Source organism: Panthera leo, chromosome F3 (genome assembly GCF_018350215.1).
Source record: "Panthera leo isolate Ple1 chromosome F3, P.leo_Ple1_pat1.1, whole genome shotgun sequence".
Taxonomy (NCBI): domain Eukaryota; kingdom Metazoa; phylum Chordata; class Mammalia; order Carnivora; family Felidae; genus Panthera; species Panthera leo.
The window spans coordinates 31,348,555-31,373,361 of NC_056696.1; the positions used below are offsets into that span (position 1 = coordinate 31,348,555).

The following is a 24,807-nucleotide window of genomic DNA, read 5'->3' on the forward strand; positions in this document are numbered from 1 at the left end:
AAGCTATGGGTCAGGGAAGGCTTCCTTGAGAAAATGCCTTTCTAAACTGAAACCTGAAGTATGAGTCAGGAATCAGCTGTGGAAGAAAAGTGCTCCAGGCCAGGCACAGGGATTGGCAAATGTGAGGGGCCTTAGGGTTGAGGGGGGGTGTGCATGCTGGACAAACAGAAAGTCATTTAGCACAGCTGGAGCTGGGGACCCTGTGGGAGCCGGGTGGTCAGGGAGAAGCCCAGAAAAATAGGTTGGGGCCAGCTTCCTTGTTGAATCTTAACTTTGTCCCTCCAGATGGGAGATTCTTAAAGAGAATAGCTGTGTCTCCTTCCTCTTGGAGTCCCCTTTCTGGCACAGGAAGTGCATAGCGAATGTCAATAGGTGCCACGTGTTATGATTTAGGGGTGTGTGGGTGACCTTGCCTCCTTGGTAAAGCAGGTCAAGGGCCTGGAGATTGCCAGCTGCCTCTGACCTCACCTGCCCCAGGGCTCCGGGTCACATGTGTGGTGGTGTTTTTCAGCCCTGGACAGCGAGTCTGCCTCTAGCAGCATCCGCTTCAGCAAGGCCTGCCTGAAGAACGTCTTCTCCGTCCTGCTCATCTTCATCTACCTGCTGCTCATGGCAGTGGCTGTCTTCCTGGTCTACCAGACCATCACAGACTTCCGCGAGAAACTCAAGCACCCTGTCATGTCGGTGTCTTACAAGGAGGTGGATCGCTATGACGCCCCAGGTAGAGCCTGTCCCGGAGGGGCATCAGGGCCCAGGTCTGGGGCATTGGCTTGCAAAGGAGCCACCGTTGCACTCCCACACCGGGCTGGGCACCGCGGGTAGGCAGAGGAGCCGAGCACAGTCAAGGAGAAGAGTACACACCCAGAGAGCTGCTGTCAGTACCCAGAGGAGCATGTCGTGTGCCAGGGAGAGGGGTGCACGGAGCCTGGAGTGGTCACTGCGTAACTGGGGTGGGCACGGAATGCTTTGCACGGAGATAGGATTTGAGCTGGGCTTTGATAGACAAGAAGAGAGTTTTTCTGGAAGGGGGATTAGCAGGAGCAAAAGTAAGTGTAGGGAGGCAGAGGGCTCCTCTGGAGAGGATGTGTATAGCCCGGCTGGAGCCGGAGGCCAGTGATGAGGGGCAGGGGAGGTGAAGCCATTCGGAAGTGGTTAGGGCCCTGCCTGGGGAGGGGGCTCACTGCTGTTCCTGTTCCGGTGGGAGGCTGGGCCCTGAGGAGGCCGTCGTCTCTGCTATAGAAAGTAGTGTCTCCTTCAGGGCAGGCGGGGCTGGCTCTGGGCTCTGGAACCGTGGGAGTGAACCGGGAGGCGTGAACTCCGTGGCCTCGGCTGTGCCCCGCTGGTGTGCGCACGTGCTGTGCTCGCAGGATGCCAGAGTCCCCCTCTGGATGGCCTGCCCACGGGGCACAGCCGGTCTCTGGTGCCTTCCACCTGGGCTTCTTGAAAGTGTGCTGCTTGTAGCTTCTTCACCCATCTTTGCCTGTCTCGTGTTCGTCCCTCTTTGTGTGTCTGTTTTGGTCCCTGTATCTGTGGGCTGTACTTTCTGTTGCTGATCTCTGGGTCTCTCTGAGCTCTGCCCGGGTCTGGTGCCACATGCTGCTCTCATGCTGCTCTGTTTTCTCTCCGTCAGTGGAGCCCCACGGTGAGGTGCTGGGGTTGGGGCGGGGGAGGGACCTTTGGGGTGTGAGTTGCACACCTGGAGGCCCCGGCCAGAGCAGGAGGTGAGAGGCACGGTGACAGGTGGGGAGTCCCGCAGCCGAGCCGAGGGCCTTGCAGTGAATCCGCCTGCGGATGGCGGCGCTGCCGGGCCCGGCCGCGGAGCCCCCGCGGGGTGTGCCGAGCAGGGCGGGGAAGTAGGGTGGGTTTCGGTGCAGGTGCCAGGGAGGCCGTGCCCCAGGCCAGGAGAGGGGCTTTCTGAGGGCAGCAGCCGTGGCTCTCCACCCTCCATAACCCTCTTCTTCTCCCTCCTCTGCCGTCACCCAGAGAGTCTTGAACTTGGGTTGTTGGTGGGTGTGAAAAACTGTGTGTGATGTGACTGTAGGGATACGGTGGGGGACCGTGACTTCTGACACTCCCATTTTCCTGTTCGTGCTCCCCTAGGTATTGCTCTGTACCCGGGTCAGGCCCAGTTGCTCAGCTGTAAGCACCACTACGAGGTCATCCCGCCCCTGAGGAGCCCTGGCCAGCCTGGGGACATGAACTGCACCACCCAGAGGATCAACTACACAGACCCTTTCTCCAACCAGACTCTGGTAACTCCTGTCTCCCCACGCCAGGCCTGGGCAGCGCACGCTGTCCACCCCGCACCCCGCAGCCCCCGGTCTTCTTCCTGCCACGAGGCCACTCACACTCCCCTCGTGCAGGCCCTTGGCCTCCAGCGACCACGAGGCTGTCCCAAATCGGGTCATGGCCATGGCTGGCTGGCTGCATCAGGCAGGGCTGTGAGGGCGTCAGCATTCTCTGATCCTCAGGGATTCCTGACAGTGCGATCAGATCCTCTCCTTGCTGGAAGGATGCAGGGCGAAGCCGGTGGGACGTAGTCAAGTGAGTCCCATTACCTGACTGCCCAACACAACTGCCAGGGTGCATTTTGAAAATAAAGATTCCTAGGTTCCACGTGGGGCCAGTCAATCCTAGGGACAGGGCCTGGGAATCCATGTTTTGAAATAAATATGTAAAGAAGCTGGTCTGGGAACAAGGACCCCAGCACTGGCATCACTCACAGCTCAGCCCAGCAGGGTTGGGGGGAGGTGAGGGTCAGTGGCACCTGCACAGGGTGTCGAAGGCAGGGAAGGAATTTTACGTTTATGTACATCTTTTTGCATCCCGTATCCTCGTTTCGGAAAGGATTGAATGGGACTGAGTAAAAGCTTTCTAGATCAAAGTGAGGAAGGAAGGGTTTTCAAGGTAGAGGAAATAGCAGGTTGCATTTTTGTCTGCACTGTTACAGTAGTTGGGTGTGTGTGGAGGGTCAGGTGCCCCCGGGAGCGGCGAGCAGCGGGAGGCGAAGCTTCGGATAGAAGTAATGGCCAGGTGAGGAGAGAGTGAGTGGTCTGCCCTGGAGCCTGACTTGCCCCCCTGGGTCTAAGGTAGAAGAGTCACACTGAGGTGGTTCTGATGACCTTTGTTCCAGGCCTCCTCCTGAGATCCTGCTCAAATGGTTCCCTCGCCTGCAAAAACTGGAACAAAATAAAGTATCCATAAAAGTCCCACAAACCCAGGAGCGGTATCACCAGCGGACTAGGCGTTTTGAACCGGTGTAAAATAGAAGTTGGGGCAGGTGGGTGGAGCAAACAAACCAGAGAAAGGCCGCGCCCTACAGCGGGCGCAGGAGAGGCTTCAGGAGAGGTGAAAGCCTTCCTTCTGGCTCCCAGCTCCCGAGTCAGCTCGCCCAAAGGGCAGGGCAGCGGTCAGGACAGTCATCACGGGACAGTCATCATGGGACCAGTCATCATGGGACCGGGTGGCTGCTCTCCTACCCTCCCAGGGCGCGCAGAGCTGCTGGGGACGGCGTTTCCTTCCGGGTACGAGGCCCAGGGGCCATTCGTATGTACGCAAGCTCTGGGGAGGTTCCCTGCTTGGGCACTGGGGCAGCAGAGAGAAACAGAGCAGAACTGGAGACTGGGCCTCCACGGTGCAGGGGAGGGGACAAGTACCGGGAAGGAATCTTCACACAAGAGACACGCCAAATACCTGGCCTGGCATTGCCTGCCTGCTGCCACGGAGCGTCAGCCCCAGGCAGGGGCGCCGTGGGAGAACCGGTGAGGACAGCCACACCCCCAGCCCTAAGCTAGTCACCCTGGTCCTTCTCTCGGGAGTGGGAACGGACAGTGAAGGCTTGCTAGACATTTACGGGAAACCGACAGCCTAGGAGAGGACCAAGAGGAATAAAAGAGAATGGACTCCAGAACAGGGCAATGGATGCTAATTTAAAGGAAAGGGAGAATAATTTGTAAACATTTTAAGGAAGAGCTGGATGTGCCATAGAAACACCATGCGGATTCCCAGCCGCTTCTTGCCGGCCGCTTCTTGCTGGCCGCTCTGGGAAACATACCAGTCGGAGGGCCGGGCAGTGCACATGCGGGTCTGTGGGTGTCCTTCCTGTCGGTGCCCCCTGAGCGGACACTTCCCAGGAGCCCGTTGCCTTCATTCCCAAACCTGTGTGTGCTGGTGGTGCTTACTGCGGTAATTACGTAATTTAAATATTATAAACATCCATGAAATAAGAGCACAAAAGTTATTTTTTAATATATATAATTATTTTCAGTTTATTCATTTATTTTGAGAGAGGGTGCACGTGGGGAGGTAGGGACAGGGAGAGAAGGAGAGGGAATCGCAGGCAGGCTCCACACTGTCCAGCCTCAGAGTCCAGTGCAGGGCTCGAACTCAGGAACCGTGAGATCATGACCTGAGCTGAAACCAAGAATCCTGGCTTAACTGACTGAGCCAGTCAGGCGCCCCAGGGAGAGTTGTTTGTATGGAAACTGCAGTGAAGGCAGTTACTGCGGCCAGCTCTGGGTGAAGGTCAGTATTCTCCAGCAGTTCTAGATGTGGCTCCTTTGGAGAGGAGTTCTGCCCTCAGGCCCCACAGTGGTGGAGGAGGAGGAGGGATGGGGGAGCGCAGGGGAGGGTAGGAGAGGTCCCCCCCCCCCCCACACATACACGTGCACTTACGCTGGGAAGTAGGGCCTGGCAAGTGGCAGCAAGGACATTCCCTGAGTAGGGGGGAGGTGTGGCTCATCCCATCTCGCACCCAAGGAGCACCTTGGTTAGATGTGTCATTGATCGCCACTGGGAGACTTTGCCTGGGTAGAGATCCTCCGGCGCCATGCCTGGGGTGGACTTTAGAAAATATGCCCTCTGGTGCACCCGCTTCCTGCTGTGTAGGCTGACACCTTGCAGACTTGGTGCTTGGCTTGTGGGCTTGTCCTTTACTCTGCTCCAGCTCCGCCTCCTTTGTTTGTAGTAGGAGGTCTCAGAACCCTGTAGGCTGCTGGCTGTCTGCCTCCTGGCTAGTCTGTGTGAAAGTGACAGGCGAGGGCGGGGGTTGGTGCTCATATGACCTGCTTTGTCAGATTTCAGATTCTCATTGTTTTCTAGTGTCTCTTGTGCCCTCGGTTTAGCTAACTTTTTTTTTTTTTTAACATTTATTTATTTTTGATAGAAAAAGAGTGTGAGTGGGGGAGGGGCAGAGAGAGAGGGAGACACAGAATCCAAAGCAGCGTCCAGGCTCTAAGCTGTCAGCATAGAGCCGGACGCAGGGCTGTGAGATCATGACCTGAGCCAAGGTTGGAGGCTTAACTGACCGAGCCACCCAGGCACCCCTGGTTTAGCTAACTTTTACTGCACACTTTGCTCTGCCACAATTAGGGCCACCGTCTTTCCAGCTTGTAGGACCGCCTGCTGTATTCCCACTGTCCAGATGTTAAGTCCTTGTCTCTTTTAGATGGTTCCCACAGCACTCCAGTTCCAGAAAATAACTTTGTGCATCGGGCAGAGAATAGACTAAGCTGCTGTGCAAAAGCAAACACCTCAAACAGACCCAGTGGCTGAGACCAGAGAGAAGTCTGTTTCTTTGGAGCCGGTCGGGTGTGCAGGCGGTGGGCACGTTGGGCCATGCCGCCTCGCAGGGCAGGCAGCGATGGCTTCTGTCTGCCACTCCACCTCCCCGTGGCGCAGTCTTGGTCCTCGTGGTCAGCCATGGCTTGCCAGCACGTGTATGCGTTTTCCGCTCTGGGAGGGTGAGACGTGGAGGACAAGCGGTGCCCTGTTTCGGGGCACAGTGTGGAGTCTCATGAGTCACTTTGGTGCACATTCCAGGAACGTCATCACATGGCCACGGCCGAGGCCAGAAATGAGGCTCCAGCAGGGTGACCGTGCTGCTAAAATGTGGGATTGGGGAAGCGGTTCTAGTTCTCCAGGAGGAAGCGGGTAGTGGGAACAGTGTGCATTCTCTGCTGCTACTCAACGTGTCATGGAAAGGTTGAAAATAAATAGATGGACGGAGGTTTCCTGGGAAAAATGCAACAAGAGGCAGAACAAGTGAGTGGGCACGTGAACATCAGTCACACTGCTGTACCGGGTGCCAAGGGTTACAAGAGATGTTTAATTTAGATAAAAAACTATACTATTCTCCACTAAGAATTAAGAGTTACAGATCTTTGCAAAATAGCATTCCTTTTGTATGTTTTGGGCAAAACCTATTAGGAACAAAAAATTCCATTGCCTTGAAGTGTGACTAAATGCACATGTTTCTCTTTCGCATTCGCGGATCGAATAGACACAAAATGGGATAAGGATTGAGCGGCACAATTCGTTAATGTGCAGTGAGTGTGCGTGTAGCACCTGTGCCTGATGGTGCCCGCTCTTCCACATCTGGAGAGCATTTATGGAGGTTACTGCGGTACAGATGTTTATCTGTAATTCATTAATCTGTAAGTCAGTTACGGTAATTAATCTGTAAATCCAGCGTCATCACAGTTAAAAGTCCCAGTTGGTTTTTTCATGGAATTTAACAGTCCAGTTTTAAAGTACATGGAGAAGAACACGTGTATGGCAGTCACCCGCTGGGGGTGGTGGTAGGAGGCGCGTCGCAGAGGGGACCTGCCCGGCCAGATGGCAGAACAGTGTAGACCCGCAGGGATGAACTCCGCATCTGTCCCTCGTCTGGGGAGCGGGAGGTAGGTCCCTCTTTCACACCAGATGCAAAACTGAAAGCCACGCACATAAAACGTCTGAATGTAAAAAAGTTTAAAAAGCGCTATAAGAGAACATCGATGTAATTTTGGTTTTCCTCCGCAAGCAAAACCTGGAAGCCATAGAGAAAAAGATTTACAGATTATCACTGTATCAAATTTAAAGCTTCATCTAACAAGTGACATTAGAAACAAAGTTAATGGCAAAGCGACAGACCGGAAGAAGACATTTGTCCGCATACTGGATGTACGTTAGCGTCCCTTCCGAGGGCATCCGTAGCACAGGCAGCCAGTGAGGAAAATGGACGGAGGACCGTTGCTCCCAGCGCTGGGCCAGGCGCTAGCCGCAGAGTCGCGCTGTGGGGCTGAGCGGGAGCCAGCCGTGGGCAGCAGGAGGGGTGGCCTGTGGTCAGCTGGGGGCCGCTGGGCGAGGAGTTTGCTGGTCACCCTCAGTGTCTCTGGGGCCACAGGCGGGGCTCCCACAGGGCTGATTCCGGCCCTTGTCTCTCTGCAGAAATCCGCCCTGATCGTGCAGGGGCCCCGGGAAGTGAAGAAGCGGGAGCTGGTCTTCCTCCAGTTCCGCCTGAATGAGAGTAGCGAGGACTTCAGTGCCATCGATTACCTCCTCTTCTCGTCTTTCCAGGAGTTCCTGCAAAGGTGGCGTTTCCAGTCCGTGCCGGGCTTGCCGCACGCCGTCTCCTGTCCGCTTGCTCATCCCGGGCCGGGGTGGGCAAGTGGGGCAGTGATGGGGCCCGACTCCAGGGACTGACCTGGAGCCTAGCTGTCCAGGAAACCTGGCTTCACTAAGGAAGCGGGTCTGGTGTGGCGAGTGTTCAGACTTAGAGGCAGAGGCTTGGTCCTGTCCGTTCGGGGGGCTAAGGCGAGAGGAGCTGCCTTGGACCGTGTGAGCCCGAGGGCAGTCCCTGCCTCTGCCGGGTCTCCCCTGCTGTGTCGTGGGCAGCATGTCCAACGCGCGGTGTGTGTTTGCCACACGTTTTTAATACGGGGATGAAGCTTCTTGTCTGCGTGGGGGACACACTGGGACCCAGAGTGCCCACTGGGGGCGGTAGCCACCCCGGAGGAGAGGCGGCTCCCCCGGGGTGATGAGGCCATGGGCCACCTCCCCTACTCATGTACCACTGCTCCGTCCTTCCTGATCTGGAGCTTGGAGCCTCTGCTGTGGCGTCTTCCACCCTGTCTGCCCCCCAGCATTCCCTCTGCCCTCCCTGCGTGGAGCCGAGGAGCTGTCCTCCCCTCACTGGGCCTCCCAGAGGGAGGCTAGCAGCCCAGCGAGGGCTCCCCAGGGCCACCGAGGGCCAGAGTTGTCATGCTGGTGGGCGCACCTGCCCGCTCAGGGCCAGTGCTCTGGGAGCAGGGGTTGGGGGGACCTGCCTCATGGCGGGTGACAACTCTCCCTCTGTTCGGAAGCCTAGAAGCAGAGCTTGGAAAGGAAGCAGGAAGTGGGCCCTGTCCTCGTGGCGGTAGCCGAGAAAACTGGCTTGGAGTAGGGGCTGGAGTTTGAGTCCAGCTGACTTTGAATCCTGCTGTTGGGCCTAACTTGTCCCCTTTTTCTCTGTCCTCCCAGCCCAGACAGGGTGGGCTTCATGCAGTCCTGCGAGAGCGCCTATTCCAGCTGGAAGTTCTCTGGCGGCTTCCGCACCTGGGTCAAGATGTCCCTGGTGAAGACCAAGGAGGAGGATGGGCGGGAAGCAGTGGAGTTCCGGCAGGAGGTAGGTGGCGCCGGGTGTGCTTCGCACCGTTGGCCGCTTCCACCCTGGAGTCCGGGGTGGACAGCAGCTTCGCAGGAGAGAGGACCTTGGGGAAGTCGTATGGTGAGAAGGGACCCCGTGCCAGGGAGCGGCCATGTCCCGCAGGCTGGGCACGCTCTAGGCCTTTGCCTGGGCTGCAGCCGGTCCTCCCCAGACACGTGGGCCAAGCAGGGACGCCTGCATTTCACAGAGCAGGTGGCGCGCCCAGCACAGTCCGTGTTCTTGGCCGTCGGAGGCCGCTGGCCTCGTGGAAGATAGAGGACTTGCAGGGAAGACAGACTAGATACAGTGGCCTCCGAAGTGTGGTGCACGTGAGGGTCCATTGAGATGCATGAGGAAAATATTAGCTTGCTTTTTGTACTAATTTCTTGACCTCATCCTTTTTCCGTTTTTGAGTATTTTGAACATTAGAAGAAGAGTAATGTTTACGTCACTTCTGAGGAAGTCATGTATGTGGGGTATGTACTCAAAAATGTGTTACTAATGGGAAGTGTGATTGAAAGCTTTCAGCCCACTAGCCTGGAACCAGGAGATGTGCCCGAGGTTTCTAGCCACGGTCTCGGCAGCGGATGGGGGAGGACCTTGGGAACGGGCCTGGCAGTGGGGATGGGGGCAGGGGACATTTTGGTTGCCGTGGCAGGGCTGTTTGCCAGTCATCGCTGAAAGCGAGGCTGCACCCCTACCTTTGGAACTTTCACCTCCGCGGTGGCAGCCCCCTTACCCACACCTACACCCTGAGGCCACCGTCCTGTGTATCAGTGGCCGAGTGCCTACAGAGGTAGCGAGGGAGTCTGTTCTGAAAACTTGGCTCCTCCTTGGAGGTGTTTCAGCAGGCTGGACCCTGAGGGGCAGCACTGGGAAAGGCCTGGGTTGGAGTAGAAGGACCTACTCCCAGTGACACGGGGCTGTCGTTGGGCAGAAGCCATGCGCTCGTCCGGGCCCACCCCTTCCCTGTGCTCTGGCCTCTCAGACTGGAGAGGAGGAGGGTTTGGGAAGGGCTTCGGGCCGGTTTTCTTCAAGAGGACAGGCTTTGTTCCTGCCTCAGGAGGTGGAACCTACCCCCCTAGCCCCCCGGCAGTGGGTCCCTAAAGTGTTCCGTTTGTGAGGTAACTGTCACGTCCTGGATTTTTGCTCCACGCTTTTCTCCGAGAACTCCCGAGATCTTCCTCCTCTGGCCCCACGGCAGCCGAGGAAAGGAGCCTCGATGTGTTCACCGTAGTCGGGTGCAGCCTGGGTCTGCCCGGCTCGCCCCACGGTTCAGAACCCAAAGGGACCTAAGTCCCGGCGAACATGTCCATTTTACCATGTTTGTGCCGTTCGTGATTGTCTAAGTTGGAAGTGTTTCGGTGGGTGACATGAACCCTTTTGAACAAAGTTGAAAAATGTTTTTTATGTAGTGTTTTAAAGTTTAAAATACCCATGTCTTATCTCATTTGATCCTGACCACACCTCGGTGATGCCGGCATTTTGTCCGCCGCCGCTCTGCAAGTGGCGAAGCGGGAGGCTCAGCTCGGTGGTGGAGCCGGCCCTGTGGCCGGGGCTGGGCTCTGCCTCTGGCACCGCCGCTCCCCGTTACACCACGCAGATTAGCAGCTTCTGGTAATCGATGACCAGATCTTACCAGACACGCCTGCTAAATACTTAACAGGGAGTGAGTGCTCAGCCGGGCGATCTGTGAGGTTGTGCTTTGTCTGTGTAAGACCTGAAGGGTTGAAAGACTTAGCTTTTAAGATCAAGTATTTTGAAATTCGAGACTTTTATGACTTATAATTGGGTCTTCACATGATGCTTTGGATGCGTTTTAATCATGAGTCCAGATATCTGAGGACAGATTTTGGTGACAATCCAGGACACCCATTGTACATCCCAGATGCTGTTTTCCCAGAGAACTGGAAACCGAAGTCTTGGCCCTGGTTCCAGTTTCAGGATTTGTGTATGAGATTTTTGGCTTTCTCCCTCCAGAAGATGATGTGAAGAGAACCAAGGACCAAGATCCCCTAACTTCCTTCTCCTTTCCTGCAACCCAGGTGAGGCAGGGGCGCAGAGGTGGTAACACTTTCTCCTCTCTCTACCTAGACGAGTGTGGTTAACTACATTGACCAGAGGCCGGCCGCTGAAAAAAGCGCTCAGTTGTTTTTTGTGGTCTTTGAATGGAAAGATCCTTTCATCCAGAAAGTCCAAGATGTGAGTATTACTTAAGGTTACAAGAGCAAACACCCTGTGCTGAGGTATTTTGGCTCATCCTTCCAGGCTGTCCTCCTCTTCTCTCATGGCGCAAATCATTTTTTCACTTATGACATTCATGTCCTGTATTTGTGTTTAATTGATCTTATCATCACTAGACAGTTGTCCCCGTGAACGTGGGGGCTTCCTCTTTTGTCCGCCATTATTTATGTGCTGCCTGGCAGAGTGCTTAGTACAGAGTACTTGCTTAGTAGTATTAAGTGAGTGGAGTGAGTAGAAAACCTGGATTGCATTAAGCTAATGTCTAGATTATTGCTACTGGAAGCCATTCTTTTTTTTTTTTGGAAGCCATTCTTTTTTCATAGGTCTCTGTTGGATAATAATCATTATTTGTCAGAGCAGAAACGTACAAGTAAAAATGAACACTGCCTCAATTAATGCCAGATTCCCAGACGCAGTCTCGGAAGAGGAGGGATGATAAGACAGCTTTGCTAGAGGAACGTTCTGGGGAGACACCATCCCCGGAGGCAGTCCCAGATCTGACACTGATTGGCGTTTAGGTAATCCCAGAACGGGCTGATGTGGTCGGAGCTCAGGGGAAGCGCCTTGCACGGCTGAGGCCCATGTGGTGGAGGGTCTGTGTGACCTGTAGTGCTCCCTGATCACGCACCTCCACCACGAACCGGGGACGGGAAGGGCCACTTATGCAGGGGCGCGTGCGGCTCGCTGAATCCGGATCTGGGTGGAAGAGTGAACGTCTTCAGTTCTACACGTGAAGTGTGTGAGCACACGTTTTTCACTTACGCCATTCAGTAGGAAGTGCCCATTGAGACGAGTAAAGCCCACGCTCGAGGCCTGCTTTTCTCATCATCACTCTGCTTCATCATGGTCCTGAACAGTGGTGCCGGTGTAACCGTTTTGTATCTGTGGACCCTGAGGCTCAGATTGTCCAAGGTCACCCTGCTGAACAGACTTGAAAGTGCTGTGGGTACCATGCTGGGGACTCAAAAAGAAATCCAAGCTGTGACCTTGACCTAGAAGCGTTTAACATTTAGTGAGTGTAGTCGATAGCTGTGAAGTGACTCATTCCAGACGGTAAGTAGCTGCCAAAGGGCTTTGTGGGATAAATGTTTCTGCCAGAGGGTTTCTCGGCTTAGTGGTCAGAGAGGGCTCCACGGAGCCGTGAAGGATCAGTGAACTCGAGTAAGAGGAAAGCATCGCAGGCTGGGGGGCTCAGGGCACGGCCTGAAGGCAGACGTCCGGCGGGTGAGACTGTCACTGGACTGCGTGGAGGGCAAGTGTGAGTAAGTGTGAGACGGGAAGAAAACGAGTAACTGACCTTCTGGAGTAGGTAGTTCTGGGGAAATTTGTCTCCAAGCCACTTCTGGGGATTAGTCTAGAAATTTAAACCTCAGTACTGAGTATCTGATTCGTGCAGAACTTTTTTGAGAAAGTTTATTTTTTTCAGGATCACTTTATAGTAGGAAGGGATTAGTATTTTTCTTCTCAGACTTGAGCTGTGCACATTAAAGGTCTAGTCAGAATGAAGTACAGAGTCATGGCCGTTTTAGAACCCCAAGTGTTTTTCTTGTCGCTCCAATAATCTGAGGCAGGAGGATCTTGACAGTAACACTCACGTGACCTAGGAATCCAAGTTGAGGCAAACTGATACACTTGTGTTCGTTTGTTTTCCAGATAATCACCGCCAATCCTTGGAACACAATCGCCCTGCTCTGTGGGGCCTTCTTGGCGTTATTTAAAGCAGCGGAGTTTGCCAAGCTGAGTGTGAAATGGATGATCAAGATCAGAAAGAGGTACCTTAAAAAAAGAGGTCAGGCGGCGAACCACATAAGCTGAAGTGGCCTTGTGTTCGCAGAACTGCTCACAGCAACGGAAGTTCTGGTCACTTCCGCGCGGAGAAACGAGCCGCCGGCAATCCTGTGCTCACTTGAAACGGGCCTTGCTGGGAGGAACAGCCTGCCAGCCTGCAGCTTCTAACCTGGCCCCAAAAGAGGATGTTTAAAGCCTGATGGAACAGATCCAGTGGGTAACCTAAAACTTATTTAAGTATTTAAATTATTAATGAACAGATGACGAGGGATTGTGGAAGATGGAATTAGATCTGTATCAAGTTTTCTGAAGGTTTGTGGAAGTTGCCTTTCTTCTTACTTGGTTTGGTGCACAGTTAAGCTCTAATGGGGTAATGAAGGCTCTACTTTTTACTCTAGCTTCCCCTTCCGCCCTAGTTTTCTAAAGTGGACAGAAGAGTGTGATTTTCTTTTTTCCCCAAATCCTGACTCTGCAGATGTACAGGTTATGCTTTGAAACCTCTGCACCCTGTACCCAAAGGCGAGAACCCCGTCGTCTCTGATGTCATCTGCCAGTTACATCATCTGGCCTCTTGGCACGCTTTCTCATTTGTTAAATAAGAAATGGGACTTTTTTGTAAAGCTACTAGAAACCAGGAATACGATTTCTTGTGGACTGACTAGCCACCTACCTGTCTGGCTAGAATATTTGTTGATGGAGGTGTAAGAGTGCAGAGTCATTAACATGCAAAAGCACTGGGACATATGTACATAGGTGCCTACTCAATGTATCTTGATGATTTTATTAACAGGTAAATAAAAGTTAGGTTAATGCAAAAGGAGTCAGTGTGCCAGTATGAATACCTGCTAAATCAGTAGGCACCGGTACACTTTCATTCTGTGACCAAATGGCAGCGTGAGCTCGGACTCCCAAGATGGAGGGATCTGGACTCCCGAGGTAGGTCATGAATGCGTCCAAGGAAGGGTCGGGGTGGGGTGTGGCGATGGATGGCAGGCAGGCAGTCAGGAAGAGTGACAGAGCTAGCTCGTCCTGTCCTGTAAAAGCAGCTGAGAAAGGGGTACTCAGTGTGACCCCCAAAGCCTTCAGCTTAGCTTTTGACAAAGATGAGTACTGAAGTGTTTTTCACATCGGCCGATTTAAGGTTTTGAGAATTGTCTGCAGAGTTTCAAATTACTTACATGCCCCTTTGCTCCAAAGAGGACTTGGTAACACTGGATTTCATAACCTGGCTTTAGGTAGTTTAAAGAGGCATTATTAAAGGTAAACTTGTGCCAAGAAATATTCCCTGGTACTTTGCGATGCCAGAGAAGCATGCACATTCATGCTAGCCTAGATCTCGTCTCTGTGCAGTCTTTTTGTGAGGCAAATGCGAAGCCAGGCAGAGAAGCTTACGTTAACAACGTTGGAAAACGTGTGTGTGTTCTGTCTCTAAAGATGACACCACTTTAGTAATACTTCAATATCTAATAAAATTAGCTCAAATAAACACACTAAAACTGCATTTCCTGTATTGTGGAAAGTTGAGAGACCTCTTAAATGCGCTTTAGGATAAGTAGATAATTAGGAAGTATTTTTAGCTTGCCAAAGAAAAAAACTTTCATAACTACAGCTGCAGCCTGTCAGAATCCACTGTGGCTGCTCTTTGGTGAAAGAAACGTGTAAGTCTTCCACTGCGTAGACATTTAGACCTAGCCTTCACTTTCTGGAAAAGGCAGGGGCTTGCCTTTGACTCTGTGTCCTGTAGTAGGCTCACCCTGGTCTTCCAGGGCTGCCCCCAGCTGTAACACTGGCTGGCCTTGGGTTAGTGTGGCCAATTCGGCCAGAGCCCCTGGACCTGGATGGCTGGGGGAAGGTGGCTACTGGAGATCATAAACTGTGAGCCATGCACCCAAAGGAAGAGTTTCTCCTGGGGCCACAGTGAGTGAAAAGGGATGCTTGTACAGTGACCTAGGAATAGCACGCAAAACGCTAGACTTCTTCATGAATGCAAAGAGTGGAGAGTTTATAATGTCTGATGTCTGACTCTGCCACCGTTTCCCTGAACCACTCCTCACCCAAAGAAGTAGGATTTATTATAAACTTTGAGATTTTTAATTAAAACTGACATTTAAGGTAATTTGAGCCTGTTCTCTGAACATAGAAGGACATGAAGATGAAAGGCTAGCCTAGAACTTAGAATTTGAGGCAGACATTGTATAAAGAGGCAGCAGACTGCTTCTGGATGTCTCAGAGCTGGAAAAAGCAAAGACCACATCGGCAAAATACAAACATAGACTTTATTAAATGCTGCTCAATCCCCCAATGAAGATCTTTCGTTACAAAACAGTTTTCCACACAACTGCAAGTAAAGAGATTGGAATGGTACTCATAACAAAAGAGGTGAGAAATACTTGACCAAGTGAAAACATACAAGACCTCTCTCTAGTCAGCTTGCTCAGAACTCTACAGGGGCAGCCTAGTGCGTTTCCTTTAAATAAAGCCAGCCAGTGACCGTGAGTGCTCTGTGTCACCACACTGGGGGACTCAAAGCCTCCTTCCCTGGGTCAGCAGGGGCTGGAAGGAAGGGCAGGTTCTGAGGACTGGAAAGGCCCTGCCTTCAGCCTTTGGGAGGAAGAGGAGGAATGAACTGAGAGGCAGGCTCAGCGTTTACCTGTGCTGCCTCCACAAATCTGGGCTCATTACTGTGGGGAGTTGCAGATGAAGAGGGATATTCTTGAGGAACAATCTAAAGAATTTGGTTTACTTTCCCAGCTTTTATTTATATTTTGTGCTTTAAAAAGCCTGGAGATTTAAGTTTCTGCTCAAATTCCAGAGTGCAGCAACTCTAGTGAAGGAAGGCTTAGGGCAGGTAACTCCCCCCCCCATCATAGTTCTTTTTCCTAGGATGTAACTAAGGTCTGCAGCAATGTGAAAAGCACATTATAAAAGGGAAAAATATACAGAGCAGACTACTGTATCTATGTGCAACACAATCAAAAAAAGAATTCAAGTCATAATTCTTACCACTCCCATAATTAGCTCACTCATATCATAGATGATGAAGTTCATTCATTTCTGTGAAACTGTAGAAGTGACACAATAAATCCATGATTAGACAAGGTTACAATATACTGTGGCCATGATACAGCACAGGGCTATGTTTAGTCCATATTTTTCATTTACAGTTGCCAGAAAAAAAGTTGGCCTTTTAATTATATTATACTGAGAGGTTTGTCTCATAATTTTTACATATTTCAAAAAATTGTACAAAACTGCCTATCCAACAGAGGTGGTGGCTTTTTTTATTCATCACTTGTATTGCTGAGAATACTGTGCATGTTGTAAGCACTGTTCTGCTTTTCCAAAGCTTTCTTTAGCTTTAGCTCCTCTAATTTTTTCCATAACTCTTCACGTTCCAATTCCTTCTTTTTCTCTCTGTAGAGAAACCAAAATTTTTGTAGTCAGAAACCTTTAATTTAGGGCCTGAAGAAAGTTGCTGTTTGGCAGTCTGCTGGAGAACACATTGTTCACCCCCATTTCATTTAACTCCCTCTCCTAAAGCATCTGAGCTCCAATTACTTGGAGCACCTGGTTGCTCTTGTCACTCTCCTGTACCAACGCAGAGTGACCCCTTTCTGCCTGCTACATGTTCTCACTTCCATGACCACTTTGTCATTCATGCTTTATTACGTTCCCTTTCTCACCTAAACCTCTTGCAGTCACCCTGGTTGGCACAGTCACCCTTTTACAGAGACAGAAGGGCTGGCTCTCAGGCTGGAGCCACTTCCAGGCAGAATCACCTCTCTAGCCACTAACCAGTCTCTTACTCTCTCACCTCTTACATGTCATGAGAACTTTAAAGTCTGAATAATCTCTGGAAAAACAAAACTCAAAATATTTTATGTGTTTCAACTATTTGATTTCAGTTCGAAGGGAAACAACTGTGAATAACCGAGACCAAACTGTTCTGAAGGACTATATGAACATGTGAAAAAACCATAGGCTGGGGCGCCTGGGTGGCTGAGTTGGTTGAGTGTCCCGTCGGACTCTCGATACCAGCTCAGGTCATGATCCCGGGGTCGTGAGATCAAGCCCAGCATCAGGCTTTGCGCTGAGCATGGAGCCTTTTTAAGATTCTGTTTCTCTAAAAAAACAAAACACCCCATGGACTTACAGTTCCACAGTTATATGCCATTATCATTTTGCAGATAACGATTAGGCGTATGAAATATACAAGTTATCTTTTTGTTATAAAAATCATCTTTTTCTTCCCACTGCTGCCCAATGTTTAATTTCTGCCTGAAAGGCGTGGTTTTTTTAAAAAGTTACTGATGGACTAGGATACCCTTGAAGAGGAGCCATTCTTGTTCTACTTGCCACAGGAAAACCCCGATTAGGAACTTTTTAGTCAAAAGAGATCAGCTTTTCCAAACAAACAATAGGTAATAAACTTCTTAAAAGTAAATGGTAGCTATATTCTCAAATGATGCGTGGGCGCAGGTATACTGACTGGTTACTACCCATCTGATGTCTGAAATGAATGAGAAGTGATTTTTACAAGATCATTTTATATATGAAGTTCTTGAAAAGAGGTGATCACTAAGGCAGGTGTGTAAATGCTGGTATGTGCTATCATCCCTATGTATTGTTGCAAGGAACAAAATATTAATAGTACTGACAGAGACCTATGTGAGCTCCCTCTGACTGAAAAACAAAAAACAAAAACAAAACCAAAACCCAAAACACCGACTTTAAGATACCACTTCGTTAAAATGTGCGGCTTAAAACTACCAAACTTGTGCAAAGAGCAGCTGCAGAGTAAAGCAGACAAAGACGATTTTCATAGATACATAAGAAATCAAATTTTATAAATTTGGCAGAAAGTGTATTTCACAATGCAGATGCTGCTAGACTGATAAAGTCTAAGCCTCAGAGTGAGATAAAGAGAGGATTTATAATCCACATTAAAATCATAATCTAACCAGTAGGGGAAGTTTTTTATCTGGAAATGACTTAAATACTAATTTTAACTTAGGCAAGATACCTTATTGAACTGAAATCACCTTCAACCAACCTAAAGTGTATGAATAACTTGGTAATTAAAAATACCAAATACCTTTGTCTTTCAGCTTTGTAGGAGCTAGTAAGGTCGTCAAAAAGCTTGCCATTCATTTCCATTAGGGTTTTCAGCACGTTGTATACCAGTGCTACAATGGTCCTAAAATGAAAGTAAGCAGTGCTGGGTTATAGGAAATACAACATGACTATCATCTCTAAATAGTGGCTGATTCACTTAATCCATTTTAGAGACAACAGACAAAGGTGCAAGAGGTTTAGGAATTTGCTCAAGGTCACACAGCCAGTGGTGATAGAGATGGTCTGATTCCAAAATTCACGTCTTTCTTATCATGCTTAAACTCTTAAAGCGTTATGGTTATCTTCATGGCTGCTCTCCAGTCTCAAGCTAACAGTATTAAAAGATGAAGAAAATCACCTACCATAACTTGTAAACAAAACAAAAAACCCACAAAGGAGGATAAGGGTGTTACAGAGGTTGGAATATATGCAGTCTAAACATCTACACCTTAAGCACCCCCGCTTCTCCCTGGGATAGCACCGACCTTCGAGGTCTGTGCATCCTTGGCGGATGTTCGGTCGGTCTCCCCCACTGGGTTTGACCACACACTGGTGCAGAATGTCACACCAGGTCGTCCTACCTTCAGGGGGGTTTGCAATTTTAAACTGAAGTTAACAACATACATGTATTTACAGCTCTGTGAAACTATATGTATATCAAGTGCACAATGGAATGAAACTGATGTTAACCTTAGAATAAGTTCCAAATCTGTATAGGTTTCATGTATGAGTTAGGAGATTCAAAGACAAAAAGCACAAATATCAGAATACCGCGATCAACATAAAAGACACTTACGGATTCCAGTGTTCTTTGGAGATTTTGTATAAACTGCCAAACATAATTGGCAGAATTTTATCAATATTCTCCTCAATCAAACTAAGAATATATTCATTATTCCAGAAGTACAATGCCCTTTCTGCAACCTAAAAAAACATTTAGAAACGTCAAAACTAAAAGATAAAGGAAAGGCTAGTATAAAAAAATGGCTTCGCTGAAAACATCATACCTGAAAATGAGAACTGGAGACACACTTGGATATTTGCTTAAAAAGGGGCTCTTCAATTTTTTTGAACTGTGTGGGTTCAATGACATCTAAGATTTCTTCAATTTCTCCTAAAAACATCACCTAGGTTAAAAAAATTTTTCTTTTAATAAATATGACAAATTTTATGAACATACAAAACTACAAATGAGAAGGCTAATCTACAAATTACACAGGGGACAAAAAAGGTCTTGATAGTATACGCAATTTACTATAATGCTCAGCTATCCCACCAAGTCTCTTCAATCCCCAGAACACCAGCTCCTGCTAGGTAGCAGTAACAATACGGCCAAGCCCAAAGCTGCGTGGTTTATATACTGAAGCCCTAAGATTAAGAAGTTTTAGTGAGATTGTACTATTTTTGTTTAACAAAACCTACTTCTTTCTGACTGCATGTTTTTGGCCAAAATTTCAGCAGTCCTCTGATCACCTGCAAAAAAGAAGTTTAGCACAAATTAAGCCATGAAGTTGGTCAATCCCAGGAAATTTTTAGTAATTGTGATTACATAACATTCATTCTGAAGTAGATCAATATTTAAGTGTATCCCCCGACTTTCTGCTCAGCTTTACACTTCTATTAATAAGTATTTGCTGAGTGTGTCTGTACCAGATACTGTTCTGATGCTAGGAAGACACTGATGAACAAGACAGGTGACTGGTGACCCGGATTTTCAAAAAGCAGGGAGACCAATGGAAGTTATTCATGAAACATGTAAGTAATTTTAATAGTTAAGTGCTACTTACTAGGAAGAAAATAAAGGAAAGTATGATAATGACTTGGTGGCATGAGTGAGGAAAGTTATTTTAGGGAGAAAATAAGGAACAAAGAATTTCTATTACTTAAAACCATTTGAAGCACCAAGAAAGCCAGGAAGCTTCCCAATTTATTTGATAGCTAGCACCATCTTGATCACCAAGATACATGGAAGGGATCGTGGATTTAAGTGAACATAATTGCAAAGATTTGTACTAAACTGAACATTAACAGGACAGTATTTGCCCCATTATGCCTTATTCCAGAAATTCCAGGATAGTTCAACTCATTAACAGTTCTAAGTTAAAAGGGAAAAAAACTGTATGATCATCTCAAGATTTTGAACAGTTGTTCAAAATGTCTGACTGCCTATATATTCTGGTAAGAATTTAGTTTAGTAAGCTAGAATGAAGAGAATTTATTAGAAACCATCAGCAATCATCTTATATAGTGATTTCTTGGAAACAGGCGGTAAAACCATCAGGGCCTGGTACTCTCGTGGAAATGTATCTGATAGCCTTTTAGGTTATTTTATAGTTATAATCCAGTTACAGTTATATTCAATAGCCTGGTCCTGTAATAAACACTTACTCAAATTAGGAAGAACACTGTTCAGGAGACAGTCCGATAAGATAAAAAGGATCCAATGAATATTCTTGGACAGGAATACCAAAATTATACTTATTCGTCTAAGTATATAATTATATACTCCCTAATTTAAAAAACAAAAATTACTGGGGCGCCTGAGTGGCTCAGTTAGTTAAGCATCTGACTTCAGCTCAGGTCATGATCTTGCAGTTCTGTGAGTTCGAGCCCCACGTCAGGCTCTGTGCTAACAGCTCAGAGCCTGGAGTCTGCTTTGGATTCTGTGTCCCCCTCTTTCTCTGCCCCTCCCCTGCCAACACGTGCATGCTCTCTCAGAAATACATAAACATTAAAAAAATTAAAAACCAACAAAATTTCTAAAATGAATAGCCAAATTCAATGTAGCCAGATAAATATATAAAAATCAATACCTTTGTAAAACAAAGTATCAGTAATAAAAAAAGGTGCATTTCCTAATAAAAACTAATGTACATAAAGAAAAAAATTTGCAAGAAATGTTTACTGATCGTGAGAGACTACAAATAGATGAGATGATTCAATATCATACATTTTTCCTATATTTAATGTAATTTCAATCAAATACCAACTGAATTACTTTCTGAAACTAGAAACATTTATTCTATAATCTGTAAGTGTAAGCAAATAACCAAGAACTTTTCTGGGTGGGAGGGGGAGAATTAACGGAATGGAACCCATATTACTGATATTAGCAACTAAAATGAGATGATATCAGCACAGAAACGGACAAAAAGATATGAAATAGGGACGTGTAGCTAGCTCAGTCAGTAGAACATGCAACTCTTGATCTCGGGAGTCATGAGTTCAAGCTCCATGTTGGGTGTAGGGTGTAGAGTTTATTTAAAGAAGCAGGCAGGGATAGGAAACAAGACTATCTACAGTCATGTACATATATGTATATATGTATGACAAAGGTGGCATTTCAGTTCCATGGAAAATAGATGAATTAGCCAATTAAGTGGTGGTACTTGGACTGCTGTCTCCCCGTTTAGAAAGAAAAAATGTAGCTGTGTTGGTAGCCAGACTCCTAAAATGATCTTCCATGATCCTTACTTCCTAAATTCACATACTTGGATAATCCCATCCCCTCAAATTGGGCTGGCCTGGTGACTTGCTTCTAACCAACAGAATGTGGCGAAAGGGACAGAATATCTCCTCCATGAGTAGGTTATAGAAGATTGTGACTTCCATCTTACTAGGAGATTGTCTAGAGCCTTCTCATCTTGCAAGCTTTGATCAAGCAAGCTGCTCTCTGTTGGAGCAGTTCCTAGTCAGGAACTGACTAGGCACTGAGGGTAGTCTCTAGCCAAGAGCCAGCTAGGAACTTGAGGCCCTCAGTCCAACAGCACTTGAGGAACTGAATTCTGCCAACAACCACATGAACTCAGAAGCAGATCCTTCCTCATGTGATCCTTTCTGTGAGAGCCCAGCCAGGGCCAATACCTCGACTGCAGCCTAGTTGGAGACCCTGAAGCAGAAGACCCAGGTAAGTAATGCCTGGATTCTTGTCTCACAGAAACTATGAGCTAATAAATGATTGTTTTAAGCCACTAAATTTTGTGATAACTTGTTACATAGCAACAGAAAACTAATAAAAAGCAACAAAAAAGAAGACCAGTTCTTTACCCTCGTCACACACAAATTTCAATTTCAAATGGTGTAGCAGGTTAAATGATGGCCCTTCAAAAAATCTGTGTCCTAATGTCTAGAATCTATGAATGTGACTTATTTGGATAATGGGTCTTTACAACTAAAATTAGTTAAGGTCTGAAGATTAGATCATCATCTGCACGGGCCCTAAATCCAGCGATGTGTCCTTGTAAAAGACCCAGAGGACAGACAGAAGAGGCAGCAGTGTGAGTGTGGAGCAATGCCACAAGCCAAGGAGCGCCTGGAGACACGGGAAGCTGGAAGAGGCAGGAATGGAATCTCCCCTAGAGCAACTGGAGGGAGTGTACCCCTGCTGACAACTTCAGTTTGGACTTCTGACCTTCAGAACTCTGGGAGAATAACTTTGTTATTTTAAGCTACCAAGTTTGTAGTAATTCACAGCAGCCCTAGGAAACTATTACTGATGGAATAAACATTTTATAGGTAAAGACGAAATCCATAAAATAACTAGAATAGGATACTGGAGAATATTTTTATAATCTTAAAGGGTAGAAGGATTTTTCTTAGTACGACATCAAGGCCAGAAACCATAATGATGAATAGATTCCACTACATAACATTTTTCTTCAGTTCTTTAAGGAAAGATTGAAAACTATATTCAGGGACCACTGGGTGGCTCAGTCGGTTAAGTGTCTGACTCTTGATTTCGGCTCATGTCACGATCTCGTGGTTCATGGGTTCGAGCCCCATGTCGGGCTCCATGCTGACAGCTCGCGGGGCCTGCTTGGGGTTGTGTCTCTCCCTCTCTCTGCCCCTCTACCGCTTGCACTCTCGTTCTCTCAAAATAAACTTTAAACACAAAACTATATTCAAATTTAAAAACTCCAAATGGATAAAAATTATTTGCAAAAAATATCAGGAAAATGATTAAAAGTAGGCAAAGAACACAGAAATGTAAATGATCAATAACCACATAAAAGGATGGCTTAATCCTTGTAGTAATAAAAACCTATTAAAGTAAGATTTCTTACCTCTTTGACTAGCAAATATTTTAAAGCTTAACATTCAGCATTGGCCATGGTGAAGGAAAATGCATCTTCACACTCTGGACTGTATTAAATTGTTCAGACTTTTTGGAAGGCAGCTTGGAATATGTTAAAATTTCCAAGTAAGTACTCTTTGACTCAGCAACATGGTTTTAATTTTAATGATTTTTAAACATTTATATACATGGGGTGCCTGGTTGACTCAGTACGGCATGAATGCGGTTCTCGATCTTGGGGTCATGAGTTCAAGCCCCACATTGGGTGTAGAGATTGCTTTAAAAAAAAAAATTTTACTTAAAAAAAATTTATATAGTAAAATTCGTGTGTGTGTGTGTGTGTGTGTGTGTAGGTGTGTGTAGGTGTGTACTGTTTGTTCTCAGGATTTTTATACACACATAGATTTTCTTTTGTTACCAACACCACAGACAGGACACAGAACAATTCTAACACCCTAAACATCCCCTCACCCAGCAACATGTTTCAACTACTCATGTGTCCATAAATTCAAGACTGATTAAATATGTTATGATAATCCATATAGTGGAATTCAGTGCTACCAGTGAAAGCAATAAAACAGATTAACATGGAAAGATAGCCACATTATACTGAGAAGTAAAAACACCTGATCAACACTGTCCTACAACAACCTACACACACACACACACACACACACATATATATATAGAAAAAATTTCTAGAAAATATATTCATCAACTTAAATGGTTCTCTTTTAGGTGACAAGATTTTAAGGAACTTCCTCCACATTGAGCTTTACGATTTTGTATTGTGTGAACCAAATTAACACATATTACTTTCACAAAGAGAAGTAACATTAAAGTCATTTCCATTTTAGAAAATAAAATAATTTCAATTGAAGATCTGGGTACCTAAATAATGTAATAAACTAGCCAAAGTTCTGACTTACTTATAATTTGCAAGAAGCTTAGATATGAATACCAGGTTTCTAGAGAATAAATATGAAGGCTCAAACCCAAGTAACATGGCCATAATTTTGGTGCTGGAATGGACTATGGGAGAAATGGAAAGATCTATATACCTGTACAGATCATTATGAACTGAAAAATATTTTCCTTTGTCAACCTGGACATTTACCTTTCTACCTCTTCATCCTGTTCCTATTTCCATTAACTCAGCTCCTCTAAGAAAGATCTCTGGCCATCATCCTCCCTAATCTACTCTTTAAAAAGAAATAACCTTTCTTCTCTATCCATCCCATATTAATTTGTTTAAATTATATCTGTCTACAATTCAACTACGAACCATGACTTACTATGGTATGGATTTTGTCTGAAGTCTGATGAGAGGTACCATGGATTTATATTATGTTTTAATCTACTTTAGAGGTTTATGTGGTTTCATGTAATACCAGGCTCCTAATTCTCCTGATTAGTCTTGAAAAAACTATTTTTTAGCTGTTTCCAGAAAGATTTGCAAGTGTAAAAGTTCAAAAACTCAAAGTATTAGGAGTGGAAAAATATCCTTTGTTCATTTACACAAAGTTCAATCAGAGGAAGACTACTAAGTTTATAATCTTTTCAAGCATCCCTAGGGATAGCCTCAGTAACTTCATAATAAAGAAAATCTCACTTAAATCCTTTAAATGCTTTGCTTTTCTTCAGGAACTCTTAGATATTTAGATTAAGGATACCTAGAAAACATTCTGTCAAAATACTCATCAATGTAAAAAGGTTGTTTTCTCTGCTTTCATACGTTTCTATTTCTCCTTACCTTTTGTTTTTCTTAAATGTTCAATTTTCATAGTAACATTTTTATTCTCTCCTGAATCTTATCGCTGTGGGCAAACAGTCAACAGAATTCAGACTGAATTGCTATGCTGATTCATAAACAACCTTTACTCCAAGAATACATCTGTATCACCAAAGGCAAGGACATGTTTTCAATCCCTATCATGTAGTTTATTATTAAAGAGAGAAAATCCTAGTTCTAAAAACAAAACAAAACTCCAGGGAATAGTTTTGGGACCCTCACAGTATGTTTTAATTTTAAAAGGTGAATGAAGATTAGAAATGTTGTCAGTAAAGACAATATGTATGTAAAATTTCACATGCAGTCACTAGATCCTGTCATCACACATCTCTGCTATATTTTAGTATT

General features: G+C 46.9%; 2 protein-coding genes across 4 annotated transcripts in view; one reads left to right on the forward strand and one right to left on the reverse strand.

Moving 5' to 3' along the window:
- Positions 1-13,068, forward strand: part of PACC1 (proton activated chloride channel 1) — a 34,679-nt gene extending 21,611 nt beyond the window's left edge. For 2 of the 3 annotated variants that reach the window (XM_042926075.1, XM_042926076.1), the window contains exons 3-8: positions 512-721; positions 2,101-2,252; positions 7,210-7,352; positions 8,281-8,425; positions 10,541-10,648; positions 12,344-13,068. In XM_042926075.1, coding sequence (XP_042782009.1) covers positions 512-721; positions 2,101-2,252; positions 7,210-7,352; positions 8,281-8,425; positions 10,541-10,648; positions 12,344-12,505 — 920 coding nt within the window. In that variant the 3' untranslated portion in view covers positions 12,506-13,068. Of the gene's footprint in view, positions 1-511; positions 722-2,100; positions 2,253-7,209; positions 7,353-8,280; positions 8,426-10,540; positions 10,653-12,343 lie in introns of those variants that run through there. The other variant, XM_042926077.1, reaches the window with a different exon arrangement.
- Positions 13,069-14,734: 1,666 nt separating this feature from the next.
- PPP2R5A (protein phosphatase 2 regulatory subunit B'alpha) overlaps positions 14,735-24,807 on the reverse strand; it is a 64,562-nt gene continuing 54,489 nt past the window's right edge. The window contains exons 9-13 of the mRNA XM_042926074.1: positions 19,016-19,066; positions 18,601-18,720; positions 18,390-18,517; positions 17,574-17,675; positions 14,735-15,892 (exon numbers count right to left, since the gene is read on the reverse strand). Coding sequence (XP_042782008.1) covers positions 15,760-15,892; positions 17,574-17,675; positions 18,390-18,517; positions 18,601-18,720; positions 19,016-19,066 — 534 coding nt within the window. The 3' untranslated portion in view covers positions 14,735-15,759. The remainder of the gene's footprint in view (positions 15,893-17,573; positions 17,676-18,389; positions 18,518-18,600; positions 18,721-19,015; positions 19,067-24,807) is intronic.